Source organism: Strigops habroptila, chromosome 14 (genome assembly GCF_004027225.2).
Source record: "Strigops habroptila isolate Jane chromosome 14, bStrHab1.2.pri, whole genome shotgun sequence".
In the NCBI taxonomy this organism is placed as follows: domain Eukaryota; kingdom Metazoa; phylum Chordata; class Aves; order Psittaciformes; family Psittacidae; genus Strigops; species Strigops habroptila.
In genome coordinates this window covers 11,521,589-11,533,410 of record NC_044290.2, presented here as the reverse complement: position 1 = coordinate 11,533,410, position 11,822 = coordinate 11,521,589, and the positions used below count along the sequence as shown (strand labels likewise).

Here is an 11,822-nt window from a genome sequence, read left to right as displayed (position 1 = left end):
TCCATCCCTGAGGAGGAGAAGCCGGAGGGTGCAGCAGCATCTGCAGCAGGTTTGGAGCTGGCACCGTGCCGGGAGGTGAGGCCACCCGTGTGGCTGTGGCCAGAGCACCGGGGCCCTGTGGCAGTGATAGCTGCAAACCTGGGACAAGCGCGTTCTATTGTGGTTTCCCACAGTGGAAGGATGCAGCGCCCAAGGAAGTGGCAGATCCCACATCCCACCATGGCTATGGGTTCTCTCTGCTCCCGAGGAACCTCCCTGGGTTGGTCCAGGAGCTGCTCAGGGCACAAAGCCCAGTGTGGGCACAGCAGAGATGGGCTGAGTGCCATTGGCACCAGTGGGAGCTCCTGCTTACTTATGCTGCCTCAGTTTCCCCACAGCACAGATACAACCGGCCCGGCTGGGCTTGCAGGGGAAGATGCTGTGCTCCCTGCCAAGCACAGCCACCTCTTTCCCCACACTGCTGCCACAAACAGCTCTTTCCTAAAGTCCCTCCAGGCAGGTCTGTGCTGCCTGCACCCTGCCTGCACTGCCAGCTCTGTGCAGGGCGAGCTGTCGGCAGCAATCAGTCCCTGGGGACCGAATTGGCCTTGGCATATCCCCTGACTGCTGCTTGGTAGAGCCCTGTGGTTCAGCCAAGGGCAGAGCTCCGCTTGCTTATCAGGGCTGGGCGAGCCAAGGAGTCCAAAGGAGAGAAGCTGCATCCCCAGACCTTGCTGTGTGGATGGGCAGCATTGGAGCGGTACCCGCTTGCTGCCTCTGCTGTGATGGGAAGATGTTTATGTGCCGGGAATGAGGGTTGTGACCTGCAGAGCTGGGCTGAATTCCGTGATTTATTGTTATTTATTTATCTTAGCTGCAGCCTGTTGGTGTTGGAGGAGTCAGGTACTAACAGTTTGTTTTCCAGGTTGAGATTAGATCAAATGAGGAGTAATGAGGGCAAAGAGAAGTGCTCGGTGTGTGCAGTGGAGGAGCAGCAGCCCTGCAGCCTGGGCTCTCCTTTTCCTCTGCATTTCTCCAGTTTTCCCAGGGCACATCTGAGTGTCCCCACCTTTCCCTTGCCATGGGGGACAGGGACAGCCCCTCCTGCCATGACGGGACTCAGCGCATCCTCAGGGCCCCACATGCCCCAGGCCTTGCCATCTCCTGCACTGTGCCAGGCTGTGAAGCTCATGGCATGGGTAGAGCTCCCGGAGGCAGGATGAGCTTTACCAGGACAGCGGGAAGAGGAGAGTGATGGAGAAGGTGGATCCGGGCCTGTGCACCCCTTCCCACAGGTGTGGGTGCCCACTATGGCCAAAGGGGTCCCTGTGCCAAAGCTGCGCCAGGACGGGCGGTTTCCATGGGTGCTGCTGATCTCCCAGGACAACCCAGGGTGGTTGCAGCATGGCCAGATGATGGGTTCCCGGGCAGGTAATGGGTTGTATGAGCCTGTTCCCTGGCAAGGGGAGTGTGCTGGCTGGGAAGGGCAGCTGTCTGCACTGTGAGCCTGCCCACAGCACGCTCCAACCTGTGCACGGCTTGTCCTGGCCCTCACCTGAGCACCCATGGGTGCCAGGCTGCAGTGGTGAGCGGGTGATGCTGCTCAGTTAGCCGGATAACCACTCATCGCTGGGTGAACGGCATGGAAAAGGGGCTCCGGGAAAGCATCAGCCTCCCTCTGCAGCATCTCCTGCGTGGCCAAGGCAGTGTTGGCAGACAAAGCTGGCAGCACTGTGGCAGGAGGAGGGGATGCGGCTGCCGGGAAACTTGGGCGCTTCTCCCTGCTCTGCTTTTCAAAGTGCTTTTCAAGCCTGTTCTTTCTTCTCTGCTTTCAAAAGCTGCTGAGAAGCAGTAAAAGGAACTGGTGACGGGTTCAGGAAGGGTGGGAGCGATGCAAACGCCCGCTCCCGAGCCCCCCAGCACCCCAACCTCGCTGCTGGATCCAGCCCTGGGGCTCTGCATGGCCCAAGATGCTGCAGAGGAGAGGACAGGGAATGGGGCCCATTCCTCCGAGGCAGATTTTCAAGCTGAGTGGGTGCCTGCTCTTCCCAGCCGGAGCCAGGCCAGCCCATGGGAGCCTTCCCCCACCACCCACTGATGTTAATCCCTCCTGACCGCGCTGTCTCAGCCAGCGCTGTGCTCCCATGACAGCATCAGGTGAGGTGAGCAGTGCCGTGATTAACACAAGTGAGTAGAGCTGCTGGTGAGGGCTCTGGCAAACCCTCCTCCTCCTCCTCACCCACCAACAAACCCCTATTGTATCCAGTGGTGGTTCCCTGCTCAACTGTGGCCACAGGGCTTTGCCTCTTGCCTCAGTTTCTCCATATGGAAAACAAGGAAGATAAAATTTGCCAAACAAACGAGCTATGGAAATGGAACTGGTGCAAGACAAGGAAGCAGCATGGCCTGGAAAGGGGACTGCAGGCACTGGGGTGGTGGTGCCGGACACCGGGCTGCGGGCAGAGGCTGTGCCCTGGGTGGTTTGGCCACGATGCCAATACCAGCATCTCTGCAGTGCCAGGAGCAGCAGCTCCATGGTTACGCCGTGAGCAGCCTCCTGCCTTTCCCATGGAGGGAAGTGTCTGCTCCGGATGAGCCATCGAAGCACCCGGCTGCTGCTAAAACCACCGCCCCTGAGTTGGTGCTGGGGAATGGAGCTCCTTGTGCCACTGACATGAGAAATCTTCAGTCCCTGCAGCATCGTGTCCCAGCATCCGAACCCCCATGGTGGCACGGCCAGGGAACCCCAGGACCGCACTCGCCACCCTCCTGCCCCAGCCTGGCTTCCTCGAAGAGCCGCCAGACGCTCCGGAATATGCAAGAAACGCCGCATTAGGCAGACTCGGGATAATCTTGTCTCGCCCGCCCCTTTTCTCCCACAAAGGTCTCGATTTAATCCCTGAGAGCGGCTCTGCAGCCCTGCACTCTCCCTTTCAGCACATCGCAGGGGCCGGGGGGCCCATGGTGCCCCCCACCATCGCCTCCTGGCCACAGATCACCCAACGGAGCCTCGGCCTGGGGAAGCCCCCGACCCCCCGACGGGGATGGAGCAGCGGGGCTGGGTGGAGGTAGAGCTGGGGGGCTAGGGAGTGTGGGGTCACAGTCACCAATGGAACAGGGCCATCAGTGCTGCCCTGGGGCTGCACCCGCCGCCTCCCGCAGCTCAGGTCGGCTCTTAATTCCCCTTAATTAATTAGAGTCAGTCCCCCCCCACTTCTTCCCATCCTCCCCCCTCCCAGGGTGCCAGCCCCTTGCTCAGCCCCCGGGGACCCCACTCGGGACTCCCCCCAAGGGAATGGACCCGGGACGCCCCATCCCTGGCCACTCTCGGACCCCACTCGGGGGGGGGTCCATTCACGACACGGCTGGGACAAGAGACCCCCCCACACCCCACTCGGGTTTGAATGGAGGGTATGGGACTGCCCAGTGACGTTGCGCCGCTCCATTGGTCCGGGCGGGGCGATGACATCATGCCCGCCGCCGTGGTTTGGGGGGGGCAGTTTCGTTCCGGCTCGGCTCGGCTCGGCTCGGCTCGGCCATGGACCGGCGGCGGGCCCCGGTCGCGCAGGTACGGGGGGGCGCGGGTCAGCCCGGTACGATACGATACGATACGATATGATATGATACGATACGGTATGGCTCAGTACGGGAGGAGGCAGCCGGGCCCCGGCTCGGCTATTGTCCAGCGGCGGGCGGGGTCCCTGGGGCTGCCCCAAACCCTGCTCCGGTACCGGGCTGCGAGCGGCGGTGCCCCCCTTCCCCCCTTCCCCGCCGGTCCGTGGGGCCGGTCCGGTGGGCGAAGGAGTTAACAGGATGCGGCGCCGTGTTTGCCCAGCGTGGGGCACCGGGCGGCTCACCCCGCCCCGGAGGCAGCGATCGCCCCGCGCTCCGTCCGGTCCCACCGACGGGTTGCGGTGTCCGGAGCCGGCAGTGGCTGCAGCCGGGGCGGTGGCTGCCCGCGGCCCTTCTCGGAAAGGTTGATCCACCCCGCGCTGGAGCGGGTCCAGCGGCACCCCGGGGCTGGGCACCGGCGGGTGCTGAGTCAGGGCCGCCCGAAATCCCCTCCCCGGTTCATCATCCTGCTGCCCAGGACCGGGGCTTCCCGCCGGCCTTCCCGCCCTGCTCATCGTCCCTGGGAAGCACACGCTGCGCCCATGGGTGCTCCCACAGTAGGCGCTGGCTCCCAAACCCACCCCGGTGCTGGGTGAGCTGGAGGGGAGCGGGACTCGCCCTGGTTTGACCCCGGCGGTGGCTGCGTTCAGTATAGATGTTTCCGAGTGCCGAATCTATGGATCGGGAAGGGAGCTGGGATCGTTAATGGTCTGGAGGAGAAACTGAGGCATGGAGCGATGGGAACACGGGTCTCTGCACCCTGGGACAGGGCTTGCTCCCTAGCTGGGCACCCAGTAAACAAGTCTGTTTAGTACACAGCTCCCTCGGAGACCATGGAGCGAATCCAGCTGAGGCTTAACACCGCGGAGCTTCAGTGCGTTTGGGTCCTGGGGGCTGGAAGATCAATGCTGGCCTCAATCCCCATCACCACGACCAGCCACCCAACACCACGCCATGGGCTAACCCAGCCGTGGGGCTCCATCCCCAGCCCCAACGGGCAGCCCCGCGCCGCTGCCGGCCCCGTTGTGCTGACCGCGGCGGTCTCTCCCTTTGTTCCCGGGTTTTGTGGTGAGCGCAGCACAGCCGCTGCGGTTGTGGGCCCCCCGAGCCGGGCGCTGCGGGGTGTCGGGCCCTGCCTGCAGGTCGGGTGCGTGGCCAGGCTGTGGGACATGTGCCTGTCTACTTCCCGTCCACCCCAGCGAAAACCGCAGGAATCTGGAGCCCGCGGAGGTCGGGAGGTCTGCTTAGCCCCGGTATCCTGTCGGACCCCGGCCAGCCTCTGTTGTTGTGAGAGATGGAGCCAGGGCCAGCCAAGGAGATAACCTTTCCCCCCGGGAAAGGTCCCCTCCACGTCCTGCAGAGCCGCCGGCTGGTTCGTGGCCCCGTAGCAGGAGGATTTATGGTCCTGTGCGTGTTCTGGCGTGTCCTGCCAAGAGTTCTTTGCTGAACTCTGGCTAGCTCCTGGTTGTTGGCAGTTCCTCAGGGAGTGCTGCTCTGCTTTTGGCACCGGTGTGCCGGTGCTGGGGCGGTGAGTTCCCAGCTTGGCGTTGACTGGTGTGCCGGCAGCCCTGGCCAGGGCCGAGCTTCTCCTCCCACCCTGGTGAGCTGTCTGCCGGCCTTGGCTTTGATGCTCGCCGCCGGCTGACTTTCCACTTCCAGAGGCACTGCTGGGGCTGTTCCTGCATCCCAAGGCTGAACTTCAGCAGCGTCCCAATGCCAGGGACAGGACCAGACCTGTCACTGCGCCGGGAGGAGGCTGTCACTGGGGCGCCTGGGCTGCCCGCACCATCAGCACCGTCTGCCCCCGGGTCCTGGGAAGAGTCGCTGGGGTGCTCCATGTGAGGGTGTGACAACGGGCTGGTCCCCTCCCGGGGCCAGCGGTGGCGGGGTGTGATCCGTGCCCCGTCTGCCAGGCAGCAACATCAAAGGGCCACATGAGCCGGATCCGGATCCCCGACCGGTCCAGCGCAGCCCCTGCCCCAGCACCCGGCAGGGTGGGGAGAGCATCCTCTGATCTCTGGGCTGGAGGGTGCTGCCTGGGGTGCTGTGCACGGCAGAGCTCGTTTGGAGCCAGCCGGGCTGGCTGGGATGCTTTCCCCTGCTGCAGGTTTGGCTCTCCCAGCCCGAGAGCGGGATGAGCGGGGGGCAGGATGTGTGGGAGCGCGGCTGGACTCTGTGTCCCCACTGCATGCACCCATTCACTGTGGTCTTCCTTTAAGCCATTTGTGCCTCTGGTCCCTGTGGGTGACTGGTGCTGAGCGGGGTGAGATGCAGGGGATGAGGGGCCCTTGTGGGAAGCCTGAACCATCAGGGCACACAGTCCCTGCTGCCTGCCCTGCATCCAGCCAGGGCTGTCTCCCCCTCCACACTGGCTGCAGGATCCGCTGTCCCGCAAGCAGGATGAAATCATGTCCATGGGGATCTGAGGCTCTCGCTCCTTGGAGCTTGTGGTTCCAAAGGGCTGAGACATGGGGAGAAGCGCATGGTCTGTCGATACACTCCATCCCTCTTGTCCTCAACCCAAACTTGCAGGTCCCGTTCCCTTCCCTTTCCCAAAGCCCTGCAGGGATTGGCCGTGGTCCGGGCTCGCTCCAGGACGGCAGCGCTGCCAGCCTGCCTGCCTGCACAGTCTCTCGGGTTACAGAGCTGCTTTCCCTGGTAGGTAGCTTGAGAGGCAGCAGCAGCAAAGCTGCCCTGGCCTGGTTTCCTTTGTGAAAGCACCACAGTGGGAATGTCACAGGATCCGCTCTCCCTGAGGAAGAGGAGGAGAAAAGAGCTCTGTGTCCCGCTCCCCTTGGGCAGGACGGGGCTGAGCGTGCAGCAGCATCCCACAGCGCTGCCATAACCTCTTGGGGTGAGCTGGGAGCACAGCGTTGAGGGATGGGGGAGATTTTGGCTGCTACAAAAAGGCTTCGTGGGCAGGAACGTCGAGGAGGGACGTGGCGGCTGGTTTGGAGCTGTGAGGGTGATGGAGAGCTGCTGGCTGGGGAGGCTGCTGCAGCGCGCTGGGGATGCTCCAACCTCCCGCTGGCCCCTTCGCCAAGGCTTGCGAAGTATCCTGCAAATGCTGGACTTGGCCTCGAAATCTAAATAGGAGGGAAGGACAGTCCCCAGATGGCCTAAATCAGCAGCACGGTTGCCTGGCCCAGCTGGGGAGCTCGCCGGGAGTGTTTGTTTTATGTAAAACCAAAGGCTGCAGGAATGCTGGCCTGGAAGCAGCCCTCGCAAGGGGAAAGCGGCTGTGCCATGCACGCGGGCTCAGCCGGTGCCTGTGAGATCCTGGCGAGGGGGAACATCCACCCAGCTCCTGCTTTGAGGGTGTGGAGAAGGCGGAGTGGTCGTGTTGGCTCTTCCCCCAACTGCTGGGGATGAACTGGGTGCTCCCCGCGTTCCGCATGCCCGTTCTGGCCGGCTCCATGCGGAAGCGCTGTGTGGAAGGGCTGGGCACTGGGACTTTGCACCCATGTAGGGTCAGAGTCCCTCCTGCTGCAGCCTGCATGAGGTCTTGCTGCTTTAGTGGGGGACAGATGGATGTCACAGGGCAGGTTTGGGGCAGGATGTGGGGCAGAAACCCTCCCATAACTGTGCTGGGAGCTTGGGGCCGATGCTGTGGTCCCCTGTGGTGTCAAGCTGAGCAGGTACAGGAGCCTGGTGCTGCTATTGCTGCCTGTGGGTCTGGGACTTGTGTCCAGCCCATCCTGGAGCCGTTCAGCTGCACCCTGGGGCTGGGTGGGCAATGGGGGGGACATGGCCCCCACCATGAGGCTCACACAGAGCAGAGACATCAGTCCCTTCCCCGTGCATGTCACGGGGCCGCGGTGTCGCCGGCGGTGCCCGAAGGGAGGAAGCGTGTGGCTGTGAGCCCTTCCTCCCCATCAGCCCCCCCCGGCACCACCTGGGGCTGCCCGGCGCCAGGGATGCAGTGACGTGGTTGCTGTCCCTGTCCCCTCCTGCGTGGATAGCCTGCTCGATGGCACTGAGGTGGCCGTGGGAAGGAGGAACGTGGCTCCCCACATCCCGGTCAGCCACAGCCCTCGTCATCTCCGCTGCCACCCCTGAGTCACAGCGGGGACAGTGAAGTGGCCGGGGTATGGCCACAGCATGGAGGGGTTTGGGGTGCTCAAGGGCAGCAGCAAGGCTGTGTCCCCATCTCCCCATCCTGCTCGGTGTGGAGGGGTACCCGTGGGGTGCCTGCTTGTCCCCATCCCGGCTCCCCCCAGCACGCCGTTTGGCTGGCGGTGCCTCCCAGGGGCTCTACGCCCTCCTCACACACTTCCTGCCGTCTGTTTCCAATTCCTCCTGGCGTCTGCTCCTCCCTGCTTGCTTCCAATTAAAAAAAGGGGGAAAAAATATCCCAGGCATCTTCTCGGCGTACGGCTCCCAGAGGCTCCGGTGAGCTGGGGCTGTGCGGGAGGGGATGGCGGGTGCCTGCGGTGCCCCACGTCCCTTTTGGTGCCCATTTATGTGGGGTACAGGCTGGGGGATCATCCTGCAACATCCCTGCACGCAGGTCTTTCTCCTAAGGTCCTTTCTGCATGTCTGCTCCACCAATGGGGTTTGGGACCTACTTGATTAGGGGATGTGGGGAGCTCGGGGTGTCTGGGGACATGTCCCCATGAATGATTCCACATATGGAGGCTATTCCCGGGGGAGCAGAGCGGATGTCATAGGACTGGTGCCAGCAGGGCTGTACCTATTCATGTCCTCAAAGCCTGACCGTGTCCCTCTCTGCTGTCCCTTAGGAGTGACCCGTTGTGACGCCGCTGGGATCCCAACCGCAGCGCATCGGCGTGAGCACCATCCGGCTCCGTGGGACACACGGCTCAGTCTCGCCCCCCCCGGTGCAGCCCCCGTCCCGCCGCGGCGATGCCGATCCTCAAGCAGCTCGTGTCCAACTCTGCCCACTCCAAGCGGCGCTCACGGGCCGACCTGACGGCCGAGATGATCAGCGCTCCGCTGGGCGACTTCCGCCACACCATGCACGTGGGGCGGGCAGGGGACGCCTTTGGGGACACCTCCTTCCTCACCAGCAAGGCCGGGGAGCCGGGGATGGAGATGGGCGAGGAGCCAGGAGCCTCCAAGCCCAGCCTGCTGTCCCGCCGCTTCCGCAGCAGCAAGCGCTCGCAGTCGGTGACACGGGGTGACCGTCGGGACATGCTGGGTTCGCTGCGGGACTCGGCGCTCTTCGTGAAGAACGCCGTCTCCCTGCCCCAGCTCAACGAGAAGGAGGTGGACAGGAGCGCGGGGCAGCTGCCCAAGAGCCTCTCCTCCAGCCCCGTCAAGAAGCTGCCCGAGGAGGTGAGTCCTGACGAGCAGCAGCGCCCAAACGGGGCGGCCGCGGGGCCGCTGAGCCCCGGCTTGGACGAGCGCGACTTCGGGGACATCACGGAGCTGCCCGTCGTGGTGGCCAAGAGCGGGGCGGGCATGAAGCACGCCGAGTCCATCATGTCCTTCCACATCGACCTGGGGCCCTCCATGCTCGGGGACGTCCTGAGCATCATGGATAAGGAGCAGTGGGAGCAGGATGAAGACCCCGAGGCAGAGGAGAGCCGCAAGGAGGAGGAGGAGGATGATGCCGCCACCCTGCCTGGCTCCCCGGCAGCATTCCCAATGAGCCAGAGCCCGTCCCGTGGCGTTCGCTGCCCCAGGGACAGCAGTTCGGGGCCAGAAGAGCGCAGCCCCATCCCCATCCCACCGAGCCAGCGGGGGGGCCCCCCGAAACGCCCCGACAAGGAGTTCTCATTCGCCGATGAAGACGACGACGAGATCAGAGTATAAGAGGCGGGTGTTGAGGGCTCTGGTTCTCATCTGCGGTGGTTGGACACGAGGCTGAATATCCCGGTGCTGCACCGGGTGGCACCGGGGAGACTCAACTCATGACTCCTTCCCTCTCCCCATCCCAGCAGGACAGTGCTCAGCTCCTGGGAATGGGGGCACCGACACCCCCGGGGAGCTCCAGCCCATCCCGGGAGGGGAAAGCAGACTCTGTTTCAGTTCTTTCTGTTGGACTTTGGATATTAGCTTTTTTTCTGCCCCCTCTTGCCCGTGTAAAGCAATATAGGGTCAAACAAGACGAGGCTCCCAAGTTTTAGCCCCTTTAGTAATATATATATTTTTTTCCACCGTACAGTTTTTACCGCTCTCTGATTTGTACTTAACTTTCCTTACTCTCGCTTTTGGTTTTAACGGAGGGGAGGTTTCCCATGAGGAAGGACTTGGCTCGGGAGCTCAGACGAGGCTCTGACTTCCTGGCTTTCTTGGGGACTTTCTACAGACCAAGAGCCTCCAGCCCTGTGCTGTGGGGGGGGCTTGCTCCCCATCCCTTGGATGGATGAATGGATGGATGGATCCATCCCGGATGCTTCACACTCCAAATGGGGGGATGCCCCTGGCCATCCCTGCCACCGGCTGCTCCCAGGGATGCTGATGGGAGCGTGGGTCTGTCCCCCATGGGATGAACCCCCCGTGAGCCAGGGTGAGCCCTGGTGTGTCCATGCTGGGCAGCCGCCATCATGGCATTGGTCTGGCTCGGCAGTGCTGACACTGGCCTGGTGCAGGCGGTTCAAGAGCAGGTTTTATACCATGTATGTACAAATGCAAAGAATAAAAGGAACCGGTAGTGACGGCAGTGGCCTGAGTTCCTGGGGTTGGGATGTGCGGGGACGTGTGTGTTTGCACCCTGCTGCATGAGGGGATCCGGCTTTCTCTGTGCTGCCACCGTCCCCAGACCCTGTCCTGCTGCTCCCACCATCACTGCCCATCCCTGGCTGGGCTCCTGCCTGGCAGATAGTCCCTGGCCGGTGTTGTGGCCCCTGCGGTGGCCGTGCTTTATCTGCGCTGTGGTGGGAGGAAGCGGGCGAGCTCCCACTGACCGGATCTGGCTCTGGGCTGGGACCCTCCGGCCAGGCTGGTTCCTGCCAAGGGATGGCTCTGCCAAGATGCTGCTCAGCTCCTACAGCCCCATTCCCTGCCAGCCAGGGAGGGATGGCCGGGCAGGACTGGCTGTCCCTGCTGTTCCCATCCCGCTGCTCGGCCCCTGGTGCAAGCAGGATTCCCTCACTAGAGATGGATGGGGAGGATGGATCTAGCCCTGGATCTCCCAGTGGGATCTCCCCTGGTGAAGCCGGTGGGAGCGGGTGAGCGCTGTGCCGCAGTGGGGACACAATGGGGTCCTGTGCGTGTGCCAGGACCGATGCAATGCCCCGTGGCGTGGGACATTGGGCTATTGTCCGGGTTCGGAGAACAACAGCAGCTGCTCTGAGCTCACCGGGCTGCCTCTGCCCCGGCCACCACAGCACAGCCCCAATGTCCTGTGCCAGCATCCCCTGCCCTGAGCTGATGGTGCTGGTCCCTGCATCTGGGAGGTCACCAGGATGCTTGGGGGAGACCTGGCTCTTGTCCCGTATGGATGCTCTCATGCAAAGCAATGGGGCAGGATGGGTCACCGGGGTTTGGACTCTGTATTCCCTGGCGCTGCAGGGAGGGGAGAGGCCCTGGGGTGACCCTGCACCGGCTGCCTGTGGCTGTCACTTGGCAATGGTGATCTCTGTGACGCCTGTCAGCTCCAGCCTCCCGCTCGGCAGCACCGGGCTGCCGCGAGCTGACGGGGCAGAAAGAACCCTCTGTGAGATTGAGGTTAGACATTAGGAAGAGGTGCTTCCCTGTGAGGGTGCTGAGGCGCTGGCACAGGGTGCCCAGAGAAGCTGTGGCTGCCCCATCCCTGGCAGTGTTCAAGGCCAGGTTGAACACAGGGGCTTGGAGCAACCTGCTCTAGTGGAAGGTGTCCCTGCCCGTGGCAGGGGGTTGGAACTGGATGAGCTTTAAGGTCCCTTCAACCCAAACCAGAATGGGATTCTATGACAGGGCCCCACTCAATGGAGAGGGTGGTTGCCCTGGTGCACCATAAGCAAGCAGGCACGCGGCTGGTGCAACGGGTCCTGGGCTAATAGGGTCTAATACCAGCGCAGTTACACCACCGGGCAGTGCCGGCCGCAGGGGAGGGCTGAGCTGCACCCACAGCATCCCCAAACCCTCCATCTCCCAGCACAGGGTGGACATTTCGGTGTAGGACCCGGTGTTTGCGTGAGCCGTGGCTGCTCGGTGCGGGTCGGTGCACAGCACCCGCCGGCAGCGCTGCTCCAGTGCATTTATAGCTAGTGACAGAATGGGAGCAGGTCTCCATCCCCGATGTGTCAGGCCACGGCGCTCCGGGCGTGTGTCAGGATGCTCAT

General features: G+C 63.1%; 1 protein-coding gene across 1 annotated transcript; it reads left to right on the top strand.

The window, feature by feature from the left end:
- The first annotated feature begins 3,410 nt into the window (after positions 1–3,410).
- On the top strand, positions 3,411–10,215 carry CDC42EP4 (CDC42 effector protein 4). Its single transcript, XM_030506400.1, has 2 exons — positions 3,411–3,547; positions 8,334–10,215. The coding sequence occupies exon 2, from the start codon at positions 8,458–8,460 to the stop codon at positions 9,367–9,369; it is 912 nt and encodes a 303-aa protein (XP_030362260.1). The 5' UTR covers positions 3,411–3,547; positions 8,334–8,457; the 3' UTR covers positions 9,370–10,215.
- The last annotated feature ends 1,607 nt before the right edge of the window (positions 10,216–11,822 follow it).